The sequence below is a fragment of the Ictidomys tridecemlineatus genome, chromosome 6, assembly GCF_052094955.1.
Source record: "Ictidomys tridecemlineatus isolate mIctTri1 chromosome 6, mIctTri1.hap1, whole genome shotgun sequence".
Classification (NCBI taxonomy): domain Eukaryota; kingdom Metazoa; phylum Chordata; class Mammalia; order Rodentia; family Sciuridae; genus Ictidomys; species Ictidomys tridecemlineatus.
The window spans coordinates 62,521,747-62,540,492 of record NC_135482.1 but is presented as its reverse complement, the minus strand read 5'-3'; the positions used below and the strand labels follow the sequence as shown (position 1 = coordinate 62,540,492).

The 18,746-nt window shown below is 43.4% G+C and overlaps 1 protein-coding gene across 1 annotated transcript; it reads right to left on the bottom strand.

Moving 5' to 3' along the window:
• Positions 1-3: 3 nt before the first annotated feature.
• On the bottom strand, positions 4-4,585 carry Krt6a (keratin 6A). Its single transcript, XM_005324991.4, has 9 exons — positions 4,011-4,585; positions 2,895-3,109; positions 2,533-2,593; positions 2,285-2,380; positions 1,995-2,159; positions 1,384-1,509; positions 1,024-1,244; positions 793-827; positions 4-691 (listed from the first exon to the last, which is right to left on the bottom strand). Exons 1-9 carry the CDS (start codon positions 4,542-4,544, stop codon positions 462-464), a joined length of 1,683 nt encoding a protein of 560 aa, XP_005325048.2. The 5' UTR covers positions 4,545-4,585; the 3' UTR covers positions 4-461.
• Positions 4,586-18,746: the final 14,161 nt, after the last annotated feature.

The window sequence follows — 18,746 nt, the reverse complement described above, 5'->3', positions numbered from 1 at the left end:
CACTTGTGTTTCCACAGTTATTGCAACAGAGGTTCACAACCCGCTAAGATGGGGTGTTCTTGGGTCAATGGAAATTGAAGGGAATCTGCCTGTTTGTGAATTCTTGACTGTGCTTCAGGCAAGACTTTCTGGAATGAGAGGACAGAGACAAGGTTCTTGTAATGCTCAGCCTCAGGGAGAGCTATAAAGGCAAAACCTTGATAACTAGGTAACAAAGTGAGACACCAGATGTGACTGAACCATGATGTGAGATCAGAGGATGACATTCTGAGGGGAGGCACTGGATCTCTGAGGAGCAGGTAGATAGGAGGCAGGAGGGCAGGGGCCTGCCACAGCCCCAGCTAGAGAGCAGAGGTGGAGGCAGAGGAGGAAAAGATCCTGGGCAGAGGTGGAAAAGATCCTGAGCAGAGGGCTCTGCACCAGAGGGCTGAGCAGGGTGGGGACAAGGGCCAGCACAGACTTCAGTGCTTGTAGCTCCTGCTGGAGGTGGTGGAGGAGTATTTGATGGTGGAGCTGCTGCCACCAGAGGAGCTGAGGCCACCTCCAATGCCTCTGCCACTGCCAGAACTGAAGCCACCTCCAAGGCCATGACCACTGCTGTAGGAGTAGCTGCTGCCTCCGCCCAGTCCGAAGCCACTGCCGGCACCACCAGCGCTGCCATAGCCGCTGGACACGGTGGACTGCACCACAGCTATAGGGAGGACAACAGGACACAGACACCGTGAGCTCACTCTGTCCCCTGAGCCAGCTCACTAGGTCAACAACTGGGAGGCAGACAAGCCAAGTACTTACAGATGTTGACAGGTCCAACGCCCTCGCCACTCAGCCTAGGAGGAGAGGAACACAGAGGATGAGCCCTCCACAGCCCATACCTGATCCCAGGAGAAGCCTCCACCCAAGGCTCATGGAGACCACCCACCCCTGTTCCAGAGAGTCTCCAGACAGCACCCATCACTGCTGGCCACAATCCCCTGCTCAGGGCCAGACCCCTCCCACAGGTGCTCAGAAGGGTGTGTCACCCACCTGCACTCCTCGCCTTCCAGCAGCTTCCTGTAGGTGGCGATCTCCACGTCCAGGGCCAGCTTGACATTCATGAGCTCCTGGTACTCCTTCAGCAGCCTGGCCATGTCCTGCTTGGCCTTCTGCAGGGCGTCCTCCAGCCCTTCCAGCTTGCTCTTGGCATCCTTGAGGGCCATCTCCCCACGCTGCTCCGCATCAGCAATGGCGGCCTGCAGGCTGGCGCACTGCAAGGGGAAGCAAGAAAATGGGCTTGGAGCCTGGGCCTTCCAGGAGGCTCATCTCTGCTCTTCCTGCCCAGTGAAGAAGAGCCCAGGAGGCTGGACTGCATGGACAAGCAGCCCCGACCCTGTCTCTGCCCTGTACCTGCTTCTTGACGTGGTCGATCTCCGATCTGAGCCTCTGGATCATGCGGTTGATCTCAGCAATCTCCTGCTTGGTGTTGCGCAGGTCATCCCCATGTCTGCCTGCTGTGACCTGCAGCTCCTCATACTGTCATGCAGCGGGGAGAGGGAGACAGAGAATGTGAGGGGTTTTACATGTGCACCATGGTGTCTTGCTTCGGAATAAGACAGGGAGTAATCTATTGGCTTCTCCTCAATGAATTTTAGAAAAGTTGATGTTAAGTGGCTGGACATGGTGGAACCAAGCCGCAGAACATTCTGGTGGGAACCAGAGACAATTATCTCTCAGAGACTAATGTTGTGCTCTGTGTCTCTGAGAGCCATCAGTGAGAGTGAAGCTTAAGCAAAGATGACTTGGTCCTTATCTATGGGAGCTTGCTCCTGCCTGGGGGTGGTTCTTCTGCTTCCTAGACAGGGACATCATATCTGAGAGAGTTTGTTCTAATCATGTGCTGTACACTTTCTGTGAGAGGACTTTAGCCTCCTTTCAGTAATTCTCCCATGAAGTCAGGAGGCTTCTCGAGCTCAGGGTGGGGCTAGGGCCTCCTTAGCAGCTGCCAAGTCACTGCTCACCTTGGTCTGGTACCAGGACTCAGCCTCAGCCCGGCTCCTCTGAGCGATCTCCTCATATTGGGCTTTGACTTCAGCGATGATGCTGTCCAGGTCCAGGTTGCGGTTGTTGTCCATGGACAGCACCACAGAAGTGTCTGAGATGTGGGTTTGCATCTGAGACAGTTCCTGCAGAACACAAAGTCCTAAGGTCATCTTGGTCTGGGCTGCTCACCAAGGTGCCCAATGGGGACATAGGACTCCCCACCCTGCAGAACCCATCTGAGTGAAGGAAAGGGGGTAGAGATACTCACTGCATCATACAGGACTCTGAGGAAGTTGATCTCATCTGTAAGACTATCAGCCTTGGCTTGCAGTTCCACCTTATTCATGTAGGCAGCATCCACATCCTGGGGAAAGAGCAGACAGTTTGGAGTCAGCTGAGCCCTCCTGCCCAGCCCCCATTTTATCACCATGGCAATGGTCTTGTGAGATGGGAAGGGGATGCAGAGTCATGTCTCTCCTTGAGCAGAGAAACTAGAACCCTGATTAATCAGCTCACCTTCTTCAGGGTCACAAACTCATTCTCTGCTGCTGTGCGTTTGTTGATTTCATCTTCATATCTAGGAGAAGAGGGTTGACACACATGTAAGCTAGTGGGTGGTTGAAGCTGAAAGGCAGCCTGGTATATCTAAATCTATCTTTCTTGCCACCGAGAGTCTGAGAGATGATTTTTGTAGTAATAACTAAAATTTCACTTAATATCCTTCAACCTCCTATTGACCTGTTTATCTTACATATTTACTTTTTAGCAATAATGATTTTTTATTTCTATGACTATGGTTGCTGCATAATGGTGCCCACCTCTAGAACTGGTCACCCAATTGTTTGGAGAAAACCAGCCCATCTTCTTGTTTGACTTACTTGTTCTTGTAGTCTTCTACCAGATCCTGCATGCTCCTGAGTTCTGAGTCCAAGCGACCTCTCTCTCCAAGGATGGAGTCCAGCTGCCTCCTGAGATTGCTGATGTACTGCTCAAACAAAGGCTCCAGGTTCTGTCGCACTGTCTTGGTGCCCTGTTCTTGGAGCAGGGTCCATTTGGTGTCCAGGACCTTGTTCTGTTGTTCCAGGAACCGCACCTGGAGAGGGACAAGATGATCATTTGTGAGGCAAAGGCAGAAAGAAATAAGTGTCTCTGTTAGCAGTTCTCCCTGTGGGTCTTGGTTCTCCATTTTGTAGAGCTGCTTCTGAGCATGGACAGAGGCTCAGTTTTGTTCCCACACCAAAACGTTTTTCTTTTGCAGCACAGAAATCCACCAGGGAAATTCCCCCTTGGACCATTGAGAGGTTCTCATCTTCTAAGTTATGGAGCCAATCAGTGACTTTCCATTTTTCTTTTCCTCTTTCCAAGCACAATCACAAATGCAGTTTTAAAATAATAGTTTCTGATATTTCCTGCTAGGTTTTAATAATGTATTGGATCTCAGTTATAAATGATATAAATGTTCACTAATGATTAGATTCCTGTCTAGGTTCTAATTTATTGTATGTCTTCTCAAATTTATCCATTTAATGGTTGTTCTTTGTTGAATAAATTAGCATTTCTACATATTGTTTAAGTGGTTCTATTGTTTTCCTAATCTAGCCAGAAATTTCTTTTCTTGTTTTCTTTTCTCTCTCTCTCTCTCTTGATTAATATTTTCCCTCTTACACAGACCCCAGAGTGGAATCCCCAGCCCAAACACCACTGGCATCATCTTGTCCAGAGGGGGACTGGATTCTTCCCAAATCCCATTGCCTCATCTGTACTTCTGGGTATCAACAGTTGAGGGGTCCCCATGTCAGGAATGAGGGCTATGGAAGAGACCCAGCAGTTCTTCTATGCCCTTGACTCTATGAGGCCAATCCCCATCCCTGTGGAGAGGTAGTATGAGGTCCTTTTCCCTCTTTCCTAGTTTTTTTCCACCCCGTAGGAAGTCTATCCTGTTCATAACTGGGGATTCTGAGGTGCCTTGCAGATGGCACTGTTTCCTGGCTCACCTTGTCGATGAAGGAGGCGAACTTGTTGTTGAGGGTCTTGATCTGCTCACGCTCCTCGGTCCTCACCCGCTGGATGGTGGGGTCGATTTCCAGGTTCAGAGGAGTCAGGAGATTCTGGTTGATGGTGACCTCTTGGATGCCTCCAGGGGGGCACACAGGGAAGCCAGCGCCCCCATAGCCACCACCAAGGCCAGCAGCACCACCAAGCCCAAAGCCACTACCAGCTCCACCTCCAAAACCAAATCCACTGTTGAACCCGAAGCCGCCTCCAACTCCGCTGCCATATCCGCCGCCCATGGCGCAGCTGCCCCCTCCAATGGAGATCCTCTTGGAGACCCCTGTGCCATAGAGGCTCCTGCTGCCAAAGCCTGTGCCTCTGCATGATGCCCCCATGCCGCCACTGCCCCTGGAGCGGGACACGGACATGCTGCTGAAGCCAGAGCGGCAGAGCCCTGGGGCTCTGGCTGAGCTGGCACTGAAGCCTCTGCGGCTGCTGCTGCTGCTCTGGATCCTCGTGGTGGACTTGCTGGTCATGGTGTCTGGAGACGAGAAGGCTGGCAAGGCGAGAGAGACTGAAGGGCAGAGCAGAGAGGAGCAGATGAAGGAGATGGGCTGAGGCAGAGCTTATATATGGTGTGAGTGGGCCGGGCTCAGGGCTGGAAGGTGAGCTTGCAGATTGGGAAGGGCTGGGCTTTACAAACAGTGAGATCACCCCCAAGTTCTAGAAAGGTATGAAACATGAAGGTTGCCTTTTGGCTTCCTGTAGTCATGGAGAAATTCTCTTGCCTTCCAGACTTGACTTGCTCCTAACACAATAAGCCTGGATGCAAATTCACTGAAGTCATGACTTAGTCATGTTCAGGAACAAAGGAAACAAGAAGCTGATCTGTGATAATTGTCCCTTCCTTCTGCTTATTCAGACACTCCCTGTGTGCCCCCTTACACACAGGTTTCCATCTCCACCCGCACCTCCCTTCTCCTCTGGGTGGAACTCTCCCTAAGGGTTTCCAGCTATTTTCCCATGGGCCTGAGCAAGAAATGGCCTGCCATGTTTGCCCACCATGTTCGATTCAGTTCTTCGGTAGCTCCTGGCTATATGATCTGGTGATCTGAGCATGGGAATGGGGTACATAACCTTCCTCTGTAAGGCCAGAGGGATGGAGGAGTTGAAGTTTTTACTGTTTAGAACCATGTTTGCTCTGTGCCCCCTGTGTGATAAGCTGCCCACTTGGCACTCTCCTGAGAGGACAGGTGTAGATCTCTCCTAACCTCTGCTAGGAACTTCTATCCATGCCTGTGCCTCCTGCCCTAGGATCTTCCATCCATGCTTGTGCCTCCTGCCCTATGGGTTTGCTTGCCCACTGAGCTGTCTTTCCAGCTGAAATTCATAGACATTTCCTCTCTGCAGTTTTTTGGAATGTTTAGTTAGAGCTTAAGTTTTAAAAAAAAATCCAAAATGATTTGGACAAGAATCATGAAAGAATTCACGGAGGTTTTATTTCCACTAATTTTGACATTTCAGAAGAATCCAGAATCGAACATCTTAGCAGGGTGTGTACAGAAAGTTGAGGGGCATAGAGAAGCAATGAATCATTAAAATGTGTCCTTACAAGTATGATGATTTCATCAGTAAATTCCAGATTTATATTTCTAATCTCAGTGCTTGAAATCTCAAATCTCTAAACCCTTTCTCAGAGAGCAGACAAGCCTTCAAATGAGAGTAGCACTTGGTTCACAGGAACTGAGTTTCATGTTTTCCAGTCCATGCATTAAGCACCATGAATGAGAATTGAGAACAACCCTAGGTGTATGGTGCTCTGAGAACATTTGTCTAACTGAGCAACTGTGGGAGGAAAGACCAACTCCCACCCTGAGATGAGCTCCCTGAAAGTTCCAGTTACTATTTTAAATTCAGTCCCTTCTCTCCCACAAGTTGAGGGGCACAGCATCCAGGATGGCAGGGAGTTCCTGTCTAAAGCAGGTGCTAAGTCAGCGTCTGGCAGGAAAGAGATACCTTCTCAAGACAACGGAAGCAGCTGCCCTCCTCCACCCTGATTGCACAATGTCTCTTGAAGAATGTGCTTCCACCCAGTTCTGGGAAAGAGATGCTATTCCTCATGGTCCAGGACACTGATGCACTCTACTGTTCCTGGTTAGGGGCTTTAGGCACGGCATGGGTGTTGCCAGGCTAGGTAGGAAATGTGGTCAGGTCGGGTGGGAACACTCTACTTTTGTCCACCATCCCGTGTCTATGTCCATGTCTGATGCCTATGGCCACTTTACACCACAGTGGCAGAGCTGAGCAGCTTACAACAAAGCTTGTGACTTGCAAAACCTAGAGTATTCACTATTTGTTCCTTTAAAGAAAACTTTTGCTAGCCCCTGGTTAAGAACTTGGATCCTAGGATCAGACTTGGCTCCTTATGCAAATCACTGAGCCCTTTTTCTGCTTATTTTTACACCTGTAAATGAGTGTGTGTGTGAAAAGAGTACCTGCCTCATGGTGTTGTGAGGCTAAAATGAGGTAATTTGTGTGAAGGTTTAGCACAATGTCTGGCATGTGAGTTCTCCACGAGGATGAGCTAACATCATTATCATGAAAGTAGGAAGAAGTTCAGTGTGTAGGAATCCAAGAGAAGCTTCAAGAATCAGAGCACAGCAGGGTGCAGTGGCACACACCTGTAATTCCAGCTACTTCAGAGGCTGAGGAAGGAGGATTGCAAGTTGGAGGCCAAACTGGGCAACTTAGAGAGACATCACCTCAGATAAAAAAAAAAAAAAATAAAAAGAACTGGGGATGTCATTTGGTGATAATGAATGTCTGGGTTTATTCCCCAGTATGGGGGGTGGGGAGGGACAGAATTCAGATACAGCATATATGTGTGTGAATGGGAGTGGTGGTTTGAGAACAGTAATGGAGCCAATGGTACAAGATAGTACCACATTAGTAAGGACCTAGGAAGCCATGGGGAGGGATCTGCCATTGTTCCTCAAAGCCACATAGAACTATAGCAGGCAGGAGAATGACAGGATCAGAAGAATGATTTGCAGCTTGCAGGTGCTCACAGCAGCAGAACCGAGCAGGAGCAGAGCCCGCCCCCACCCTGACTCCCACCCTCCAGCAGATATGGCAGGTAGTCTAAGTACTTGGAAGGAAACAACAAAGTCAGGGAGATTCTGAGTCTTTGGCAGGAGCCCAGCAGGCTGATATCCCTCCTCTGAAGTCAGACTGCCCCACTCATCCTCTACTGGGTCTCAGGCTGTTCTCTGGGTTGTGCATACAGGGATAGGCTGCTGTCAACCAGCACAGGTAACCCCAACAGTCCCTCTTTCAGTCCTGATTTCATATCTTTTTGAGGATTGGGGAGCATTCATCCCTAAACAAAGTAGATTATTTAGATGCAGCTGAAACCTCCCATGTACTCCTTTGCCTGTCAGAAGATGGTTTAACTTTAACATCTAACCCAAGCCCAGGCTTGCCTGGTGCACTAGACAGCACCAACAATGTAAAATGTCATGTTCGGTTTCCTAACACAGGTGTCTCTCCTACTGGTAGATTTATGAGACTTTTCTAAAATAAAATCCTTGTCCCCACTTGCCAGGGAGTGCTCTGGAAACCAGTTCCAGTGACCCCAGGAGACAGTAAGGTCAGCTGGGAGGGCTCAGGAGCCATGAATAGGGCTGGTAAGATGGTAGAGGAGAAGAGGGACCCTCAGCCCAGCAGATCTATTTCTGATTCCACTTCCTCCTAGCCCTACTACACTTAAAGTCTAAATATGTCCTTGGCTCATTTGTCCTTGATTTTCTATTTTTCTTTGTCTGGGTATGGGAGGTGACCAGTGTTCCTTAGCCCACTTTCAGCCTGCTGTCCTGGGCTGGGCTGGGTTTCTTTCTCCCTCTAGAGTCCAGCCCTCCCCCTTCTGCCTTCTGCTTTAGCACCAGGGGAGGGCTGTGGTCCTAGGCAGTTAGGACCCCTGGATGTTTAGAGAATTGCCTTCTTGGATGACCTCTCCCTGGGAGATCTGTTTTCCCAGAGCAGCCGCATGGGAAAAGCCCAATCTTCATAATAAGATGAGAACAAAGGGTGATAGTCCAGGCAACTCTGTGAGAGACACTGAAGCAAGCAGCTGAGTACCCGAGAGGGCAGTTGGCCTCCTCCCCAGAAGGCTGCCAAAGCTACCTGCTCTCTTCCAGGAGAGCCTTCCTGCCGTCTGTTTCCTCGGAATTGCCATGGAAGGTAGAAGGCCTTGTTCTTGCCCAGGGGTTCACCTGCATGGCTCACATTGTTCCCAGCATGAGGAGGGGAAGGAAGGAGGGAGGTCCTGAAGCTTGAGCCCATGGAAAGTCGCCTCAAGAGGATTTGCCTTGTCTTTCTGCCTCCCTGGGTGGAGCTGCCTGATGGGAATGAGGGAGAGGCCATTGTCATCATCCTTTAAGACTAAGCACCTAATCCTCAAGCCACAGCACTGGATGATGCCTTTCAGAGGGAATCCCACAGACCCTGTCCAGTCCCTGGGTCACATGGGGCCACATGCACACAGGTGTGATAACAGACAGCTGCTCCCGGGGTGGAGTAGAAAGCACAGCCTCCTAATAGAGTGGTTCAGAAAGTGCTGAAACTTACAACACTGTATTACTTAGTAAGTAGGTTGTTTATGGACAGGTAACCTATGCTATATTGTGCAGCTTCCCTTATAGCTCTCAAGTTTCACACACACACAGTCCACCCATTTTTTTTCCCCAGGGAACACTGGGACGGGTGACATATCTGGACATGATGCTGGGTGTCTGGCTCTACAGCTGCAGGAAGTGTCCGACATCTTTGTTTTCCAGTGGGACAGGGTGCTGCCTTAGGTCCATTGTGAAGTCCACAGGCCACCGAGAGGACGTTTCACACAGTGCTTCATAAGAAGCATTTATGATCTCCTGCCTCCGGACTTGTAGTCCCAAATTCCAAGATGTCCCTTGGTGTGACTTTTTCTGGGATATGTCAAGAGCCCCTTTCCCCACAGACTTGAGGGGACCAAGAGAAGCATCAGGACTGCCATTTTAACCACCAAAAGCAGTATGTGACAATGGATCTGGGAGGAATTGGAGAGGATCATTAGCCTACAGGATGGATGCCTGTTCTATGCCTTAGACATTGGATAGGCAGGTGCAGTTGGATGTTTAAGATGTTGGTAAAAGCAGAATTAGGCTAAGGGCTGAGGACATATTTGGAAGGAGAGGACAGCCCTTGGCTTACCTGATTGATGCAGGAACACTACTCATTGGAAGAAGAGCAACAAATCTCATGAAGGAGGCATCTTGATGATCTGAGGTAGGAGATAATGCTGGAGTGACAAGAGTGCTTTAGAGAGGATGGGAAGGTGGCAAGGGATGAGCTCAATGACAGAACCAGGTCAGCGTGTACCTGGGAGGACTAGGGTACACTAATGTTGCCAGAAAGGCCTCAGGGGCATCTGATAATACCCTTCTCCTTTCCCCTGCCCTTCCCTCAGCCACTTTACGGAAATAGCTTGGATTTTTCCAGATAGGCATAGAACATACATGGCTGGGAAATTCTGGACCCTGGGCAGAAATAGTTGATTTTTCTCTCTGATGCTTTCCTCAGAGTCATACCGCCTTTCTCTTATTCCCGTCCACTTTGAGCTTCTCGTTTCCACTTCCTTAGCACTATAGGGCCCACCTCACTGTATTGTGTGACTTATTTTTTAAATGTAGTAAGGGAAAAATATACCAATGATTCCCCAGTGAGATACACAAGACACCTGGCTTAGACAATCAAAGCGACTGGGTGAGATGCAGTCTTTGGGAACCATGTCTTACCATATCTAGGTTTGGGTTAAACTCCCTTTATTTCAGTAAAGGAGAAATATCTGGTTAATAAGGATGATTTGGAGTAATTGCTAACCCCCAAAATCAAGTCAAAATCACTTGACTCTTATAGTACAAAAATCCTAGACAGCAAACAAGCCTCTAACTATCTGTTTTGAGATTTCTTGGCATTTAATGGCTGCATCCATCTTTAATCCCTTATGATCTCACCTGAAGCCTCGGGTTGGGTTTAGTAACAGATCTTTGATAACTCTGGCAAGTCTGTGGAACTAATGTTGCCAGCAAGGCCTCAGGGGCATCTGATAATACCCTTCCCCTTTCCTCTGCCCTTCCCTCAGCCACTTTAGGAAAATAGTCTAGATTTTTCCAGATAGACATAGAACAACATGGCTGAGAAAGTCTGGACCCTGGGCAGAAATGGTTGATTTGCTAAGCACTGCTTTCTTTCTGTATCCACAACAGAAAGGAAAATAAAGTAATCTATCACATATTTAAAATGGAATTTTGTTTTTTGAGGTACAATTTGCATATAGAGAAATGCACAGATATTAAGTATAAAGTTCAGTCTATTTTGACAAATCCACGCACCTCTCTAACTCACATATTATCAAAATACAGAATATTCCCATTACTCCAGAAAATTCCTTTGTACCCCTCCCCATGAATTCTGCTTGGCCCAGCAAATAGTGTTTTGATTTTTGCACCTAAGGATCATACAGTATATATCTTATTTATATTATATAATATATATATATATTATATATATTCTGACATTTTCATTCAACAAAATGTTCTTGACATCTGTTAGGATTTGAGGGTATTAGCAGCTCATTCTCCTTTATATCTGAGTGGTGTGTCATTAGATGAATATGCCATAATTTATAATCTGTTTGTCTATTCCTCCTGATAAGTTCCTAAAAGTTTTCCAATTTCCTGTTACCTTGAATAAAAGAGATCAATATACTTATGAGCATTTATGTGGACATATATTTTCATTTAATTAAGTTATTTATTGTAAATGCTTAAAATGGAATTGATGCATAAAAGACAAATATATAATAGTTTTTGAAAGTAGTTGTACCATTTTTAAAAAGACACTTTCTTTTTTTTAAAGCAAGTTTAGGTTCATAGCAAAATTCTACAGAAAGTACAGCAATTTCTCATATATCCTCTGCCCCACATGCATAGCCTCTCCACTCTCAACATCCTCTAACAGAGAGGTGCCTAGTTACAACTGATGAATCTATTACACTGTCATGTCATTGTTATCCAAAGTCCGTAGTTGTCATTAGGCCTCACTCCTGTTGTTGTATATTCAATAGGTCTTGAAAAATATATAATGATGTGTATCTACCATTTATATCATACAGAATAGTTTCACTGACCTATATCTCCTTTATGCTGTGCCTATTCATCTCTTCCTTCCCTTAACAGTTGGCAACCACTGATCTTGTTACTGTCTCTAATGGTTTTGCCTTTTTCAGCATACAATATGGTTAGAATCATACAGTGTGCAGCCTTTCAGATTGGCTTCTTTCACTCAATAATATGTATCTGAGTTTTCTCCAGGTCTTTTCTTGGCCGATGCTCATTTTTTTCTTAATGCTAACTAACGTCCATTGTCTGAATGTACCACAATGTGTTCATCCATTCACCACTGAAGGGCATCTTGGTTGCTCTCAAGTTTGGGCAATTAGGAATAAAGGTGCTATAAATAGTCATATGCAAGTTTTTCTGCTGGCATATGTTTTCAGCCCGTTTGGATAAATGCTAGGAAGTGTGATTGCTGGATTGTATGGTAAGAGTATGTCTGGTTTTGTAGGAAACCGCCAAACTCTTCCACAGTGGCTGTATGATTTTATATCCCCACAGCAATGCATGAGAGCCTGCTGTTCCATAGCTTGCCAATGTTCTGGATTTGGGCCATTCTGCCAGTTGTATGGTGACACCTCATTGTTGTTTTAATTTGCAGTTCTCTGATGATGTGTGATATTGAGCATCTTTTATATGTGTATTTGTCATATAGAAACCTTCCTCAATGAGGTATCTTTTAAGGACTTTGGCCCACTTTGTAATTGGGTTAATTTCTTTCTTATTGTTGGATTTTAAGAGTTCTTTGTACATTTTCAGTAACAGTCTATATCTTTTATCACGTCTTTTACTAATATTTTCTTTCACTCTGTGGCTTGACTCTGATTCTCTTAACGTTTTCTTTCACAGAGTAAAAGTTTCTATTTTAATGATGTCCCATCTACCAATTATTTCTTTCATGGTTCATACTTTGATATTGTATTTAAAAAGTCATTTCCATACCCCAAATCATGTAGATTTTCTCCTACATTTCGGGGTTAGTCAGTTTTGCATTGCTGTGTTAAGTACCTGAGTAAAACAACTCTAAAGAGGAAATATTTATTTTGGCTCACAGTTTCAGAGGTTCAAGTCCATGGCTGGCTGTCTCCATTGCTCTGGACCTGGGGTGAGGAAGAACATCACAGTGGAAAGATATGGCGGATAAAGTTACTCAGCTCACGGAAGATGGAAAGCGGGGTGTGAGGAGGAAAAAAGGCCCAAAGAGATATAATGGGCATGTCTCCAGTGACCCATTTCCAGCTAGGTCCTACCTCTCAGTAGTCCATTTGGCCATCAAAGGATTAATTCACTGTTTTAGACAGCCTTTTTACTGCTGTGATCAAAAGACTTAAAAAGAACAATTTTAAGGAGGAAAAATTTATTCCAGGGCTCACAGTTTCAGAGGTCTCAGTCCATAAATGGCTGGCTGCATTCCTCTGGGCCTGAGGTGAGGCAGGACACCATGGCTTGTGTGTCACAGGAAAGCAGCTGGGAACATGGCACCAGGAAGCAGAGAGAAAGCTGTGCTCAACAAGGTCAAAATAAACCTCAAAGGCACACCCAAAGGGACCCAACTCCTCCAGCCGCACCCTACCTGCCTATAGTCACCATCCAGTTAATCCCTATCAGGGGGTTAATTCACTGATTAGGTTAAAACTCTCATAACCCAATCATCTCACTTCTAAATCTTCTTGCATTGACTCACATATGAGGTTTTGGAAACACCTCACATCTAAACCATGACATCCACTAATGAGAACAGGACCCTCACAATCCAATCATTTCCGAAATGTCCCACCTCTAGACACCTGAGACATTGGGAGACATCCCAGATCCAAACCATAAATTCTTCCTTCTAGGGCTACCATAATTTTACATTTTACATTAAGTGCTATGATCAACTTTGAGTTAATTTTTGTGGAAGGTATAATGTCTGTGTCTAGATTAATTTCTTGGCAGGTGGATATCTGTTGTTCCAGCACCATCTGGTGCAAATTCTCTTTGCTCTATTGTATTGCCTTTGCCTCTTTATGAAGAACCAGATCACTATTTTTCTGCGGGGCTAGTTTTGGGTTCTATATTATGTTTCATTGACCTGTTGGTCAATTCTCTCTCCATGCCATACTCTCTTGACTACTTTAGCTTCATAGTAGATCTTAAAGCTGAGTTTTGTAAGAGCTCTGACTTTTTTCTTCTTTAATATTGTGCTGGACTATTCTAAGTCTTTGCTTCTTCTTATCTTCTTCTTAACTTGAGAATCTCTGTGTCAATATATGCAAAATAATTTTCTGGGAATTTGGGATTGCATTAATTATAGATTAAGTTAGGAAGAAACCGACATCTTGGTAATATTATGTTTTCTCTCCATGAACATGGAATTTCTCTCTACTTTTTTAGTTATTCTTTGACTTCTTTCACTTTTCCCTCATAAAGATCTGTGCACATTAGGTTAGATTCATACAAAATATTTCATTTTTTGCAGTGCTTTAATGTAAATAGATGTTATAAATTTTATTTCAATTATTCATTGAGAATATAAAGGAAAATGATTGACTTTTGTATGCTATCCTGCAATCTTGTTATAATCACTTATTGGCTTCAGGAATTTATTTTTTAATATTTACAGTCTTCTACACAGATAATCATGCTACGCAAACAAGTTTTTTTTTTCCTGATTTTTATAACTTTTTTTTTTCCTTATCTTATTGCACTTACCAGGAGGACTTTTAGCTGATGTTGAAAAGGAGTTGTGAAGCTGGGCACAGTGGTGTACGCCTGTAATCCCAGCAATCTGGGAGTCTGAGGAAGGAAGATCACAAGTTGAAGGCCAGCCTTAGCAACCTAGTGAGACCTTGTCTCAAAACAAAAAATAAAAAAGGGCTGGGGATGTGGCTCAGTGGTAGAGTACTTCTGGGTTAAGCCCCAGCTTGATGAAAGAAAGAAAGACAGAGAAAGAAGTGTTGCGACAAGGGACATTCTTGCCTTATTCTCAATCTTAGTGTGAAAGCTAGTTTATCACCATTAAGTATGATGTCAAATGTAGGTTTTCTGTAGATGTTCTTTTTATCAAATTGAGGAAGTTCTCCAATATTCCTAGCTTTTTGAGAATTTTTTTTATGAATATTGTTGAATTTTGCCAAATGTTTTTGCACACCTATTTATAATCTTCTTTAACCTGTTACTGTGAAGAATTGCATTAATTGATTTTCAAATACCAAACCAGGCTTACATTCCTGGAGTAAATTTCAATTGGTCGTGATGTATATAATTTTTTTAGGCATTGTTGGTTTTACATCTATATTGATGAGAGATAATGGTCCATAGTTTCCTGTTCTTACAATTTCTTTGGTTTGAGGATTAGAATGATGCTGCTTTGTAGAATGAGATAGGAAGTGCAGATTATAGAGAATTGGTGTAATTTCTTCCTTAAATGTTTGGTACAATTCATCAGTAAACCTATCTGGGCGTGGCACTTTCTGTTTTGGAACATTTATCATTACTGATTGCATTTCTTTAATAGATTATTGAAATTGTCTGCTTCTTCATGTGTGCCTTTTAACAGATTGTGTCTTTAAAGAAATTGGTCTCTTTCGGGGGTGCTGGGGTTGTGGCTCAGTGGTAGAACACTCACCTAGCATGTGTGAGGCACTGGGTCTGAGCCTAAGCACCATATAAAGATAAATAAATAAAGATATTGTCTATCTACAACTAAAATTTTTTTTTTTAAAAAAGAAATTGGTCTCTTTCTTCTTGGTTATCAAATTTATGAGCAAAGCTAATCATAGTGTTTCTTTAATAACATTTTAATAGGATCTATAGTGTCTTTTCTCTTTTTTCTTAGACTTGAAAGACTTTATCAATTGTATTAATATTTGTGAAAAAAACAGCTTTTCAGTACTTTGTTTTCTCTCTATCAATTTCCTGTTTTAATTTAATTTAATTCAGCTTTAATTTTTATTATGTCTTTTTTTATGCTTACTCTGAATTTGATTTGTTCTTCTTTTTCTAGTTTTCTAATGGTAAAACTTAGGTTATTGATTTTAGATCTTTCTTCTTGTCAATTTATGTGTCCAGTGCTATAAATTTCCCTCTATTGCTTCTGGTCTATTTTGATAAGTTGTTTTTTATTTTCATTTATTCCAAAAAAAATTTTCTTAATTTCTCTTGAGATTTCTTTTTAGACTCCCATGTTATGTAGAGGTGTGTTGCTTGATTTTTAAAAGTCAGTGTATTTTTGGCTATCTTTCTGTTACAAATTTATAGCGTAATTCCGTTGTGGACTAAGAGTAGACTTTGTGTGATTTCTATTCTTTTACATCTGTTAAGGTGTGTTTTATGGTCCTGAATGTGGCTTATTTTGGCAAAAATTCTATATGAACTTGTGAAGGATGTGTATCTTGCTCTTGATGGATGCAATACTCTAAAGATTTAATCATACACAGTTGATTGACTGCTTTTCTAATAGAAAATCAATATTATGCAACTTTAGCCAACTGTTAGTTTGACAAAGGCACTGAAACTTGGAAGAAAGGACAGACTCTTCATAAATGGTACTGAGAAACCTGGTACCTACTGTGTTGTTCAGCTTTTTGTTGCTGTGACAAATACCTGAGAGAAACAACTCTAAAGAGGAAAGATTTATTTTGTCTCACTGTTTTAGTCTGTGGTCAGCAGGCCCCATTGTTTGGGAGAATATCATGATGAAAAGGCATGGAAGGGGAAGGCTGCTCCACTCCTGACACCCAGGAGACAGACAGAGAAAGCAGCAGGAGTGGCAGAGGAAGACAGGGACTAAACATACCCTTCCAGGGCACACCCCTAATAATCTAACAAGGTGACTATAGTTTATAATGACCTATTACATATTTTATGAAGAACTAGGAGAGAGAAACTTGAAGGATCCAAACATAAAGAAATGATAAGGAGATGAAAATGCTTGTTAACTGATTTGATCAGTACACATTATAAATCTATATCAAAATATCATAATATTTACCCCATAAATATGTAAATTATTATGTTGTTTAAAATGAAAAGGAAGAAAATAAAAATGAATATTTTCTAATAGAAAAAATGGAAAATAGAGGATACTGAAGTCTCCAGCTATAATGGAAATTTCATCTTTTCTCTTTGCCATTCTGATGGCTTTTGCTTCATATTATACTTTTAAACAAACTTTTAGATCAAGTAAAAAGAAACTTTAACTTTGCTTTACTTATTTCTTCTGTAATGTGCTTCCTTTCTATACGTAGATTCTAGTTTCTGACCTATATCATTTCCTACTCTGTGAAGAACATTTTTTAACACTTCTCACACGGCAGGACCACTGGCAACAAATACCCTTGATGTTTGCTTTTCTTAAAAAAAGCCTTTATTTCTCCTTCACTTTTTGAAGAATAAATTAGAAGATCTGGAGTTCTAGATTGGTGGTTTATCCCTCAACACTAAATATTTGACTCCACTCTCTTCTTGTTTGCATGATTTCTATGAAGAAGGTGGATGTAGTTCTTAGGTTTACTTCTCTATAGAGAATCTGTTTTCTCCGGCTGGTTTCTGTCAGGATTTTTTTCTTTATTTTTTTTTATTTTCTGAAGTTTGAAATATGTGTGGGCATCATTGTTTCATGAACCTGTGTGTGTTTACATTTCTCCTGCTTAATGTTCTCTGGGTTTCCTTGATCTGTTATTTAATGTCTGACATTCATTTTAGGAAAATCTCAGTCATTACTCCCTCCAGTACCTCTCATGTCCCTTTCCCTATGTCTTTTTCTTTTAGTATTTTCATTACACACGTATTGAACCCTTTGTTGTTGTATATTCTTGCAGCCACAGTTTCTGCATATTCTGTTCTATGTTTTTGAGTCTTTTTTTCTTTTCTGTTTTGTGAGTTTCTGTTGTCGTATCCTCAAGCTCAAATTCTTCTCTCAACTATGTCCAGTCTTGTAATTAGCCCATTAATCAGATTCAATATTTCTGATAACAGTGGTCCCTAGTGTTTGTTTAGTATTCTTTTTTGTTTTGCTTACCCCAGGTAAATTGGTCTCTAATAGACCTTGGCAGGTTAGGCTGTGGCTAAATAGTTCATACACAGGGCAGACTGTGGAAAACAGAAGGCTCTGGTTACTTCAAAGTGATTCATTTTCCACTCCCCCTGCTGGAAGCATAAGGGGATTTTCCTTTGATCTTCATTGTGAGGACACAGTAGACACCCTGGAAGTCAATAAAAGTAAGGGTGCTCCCCTAAGACTGTGATACCCTGGAATTTTAACTATAAAACTTAGCCACACTGAGTCACCAGCAATTTGACACATACAGTGTAGGTTTTCCTGCCAGATCTGAGTTCCTATGGTGAGTTCTGCTCTGGTAAGCTGGGATTCTCTAAAATTACCTGTCTTTCTCTCCAATCTGGTAGGGTAGTGGTTTGCCCCCAAACCTCAGTTCTTTGACAGATGAAGAAGAGTTGTTGCTTGTCCCTGATCCAGTTTTGAACACGTTTTCATGGGTGTTTGCCGCTGAACAAAGGTCTTGCTGCTTAGCACATCACTAGGCAAAAGCTTTAGGGCTGGGGTGACTTAGAGGATTGGCGACCGCCCCTCCAACTATCATCCCCAAACTTTACCAGCACTGGGGTTTTTCTTTTCTTACTCTGGCTGACATCTGGCTATGTATCTACTCATGGGCCTGTACTTTGAACTGCTGTGTGACAGTTGGCCTCTTGGGGCTGTGTTGCTGCCTGCTGTGAGCTTGCGCTCTGAGTGTGTTGCTACTAAGTTCTACTAAGGTTGCATTTACCAAGTTCTACTAAGCCTCTGTTAGATTGTGACGGACCCAAGTTAGAATTCTCAGTAACTAGCATTTAGGGACAGGAGTATGGGATTGGAGTTCTTTTGAGAGTGGCCTCAAGTCCCGTGTCTCAGCCCAGACCTGTCTGTGTGTCTCATATTGAATTGTGTTTCTCAATCCCAGTACAAACTAGGATTGATGCTAAGCTCAGGAGAATGACTCTTAGCCTATGACTATTTGTTGTATGTCTTAAGCAGGTGCTGGCCCTCATTTTATGGAATGTGCAGGGAAAAGATTGATAACCTGTGCAATATTTGGATATGGCCCCATCAAGTGGTTGTCCATGCAGAGGAAGATAAGTTACTGTACAGCATGCTGGGGCCATACTCCTAGAACTGGGGGGTCCTATAAAACACCTCGGCTGCTGCTACTGTTTCCTAAACCTCTGTTACCAGAAAAGAGCCTCATCCTCTGGGCTACAGGGGAAAACACACATGGTATCTTTGTGGCACAACCAAGGAGTTAGCTATTTCCAGGAGGGAGACTCCTTGCCCTAATGATACTGATTAGAAGGTCTCTGGACAAAGACATTTATAAATATGAGCATGAGAATTTCTTTCTCACAAAAATGTAGGAGGGAAGGAAGGAAGGAAGGAAAGAAAAGAGAAAGAGGAAAGAAGAAGGAAAATGGAAATAAGGAGGAAAAATTGAAACCGAAATCCATAATTTGATGCAATTGGAAATCAATCCAAATTATTCTTTTTAA

Excerpts from the sequence above, each read along its gene's own strand:
- Krt6a (XM_005324991.4), bottom strand. The coding sequence starts at position 4,544 with ATGACCAGCAAGTCCACCACGAGGATCCAGAGCAGCAGCAGCAGCCGC. Across the intron at positions 2,594-2,894 it reads GTAGAAGACTACAAGAACAA|ATATGAAGATGAAATCAACA; the intron begins GTAAGTCAAACA and ends CTCTTCTCCTAG. Across the intron at positions 692-792 it reads CGTTGGACCTGTCAACATCT|CTGTGGTGCAGTCCACCGTG; the intron begins GTAAGTACTTGG and ends TCCTCCCTATAG.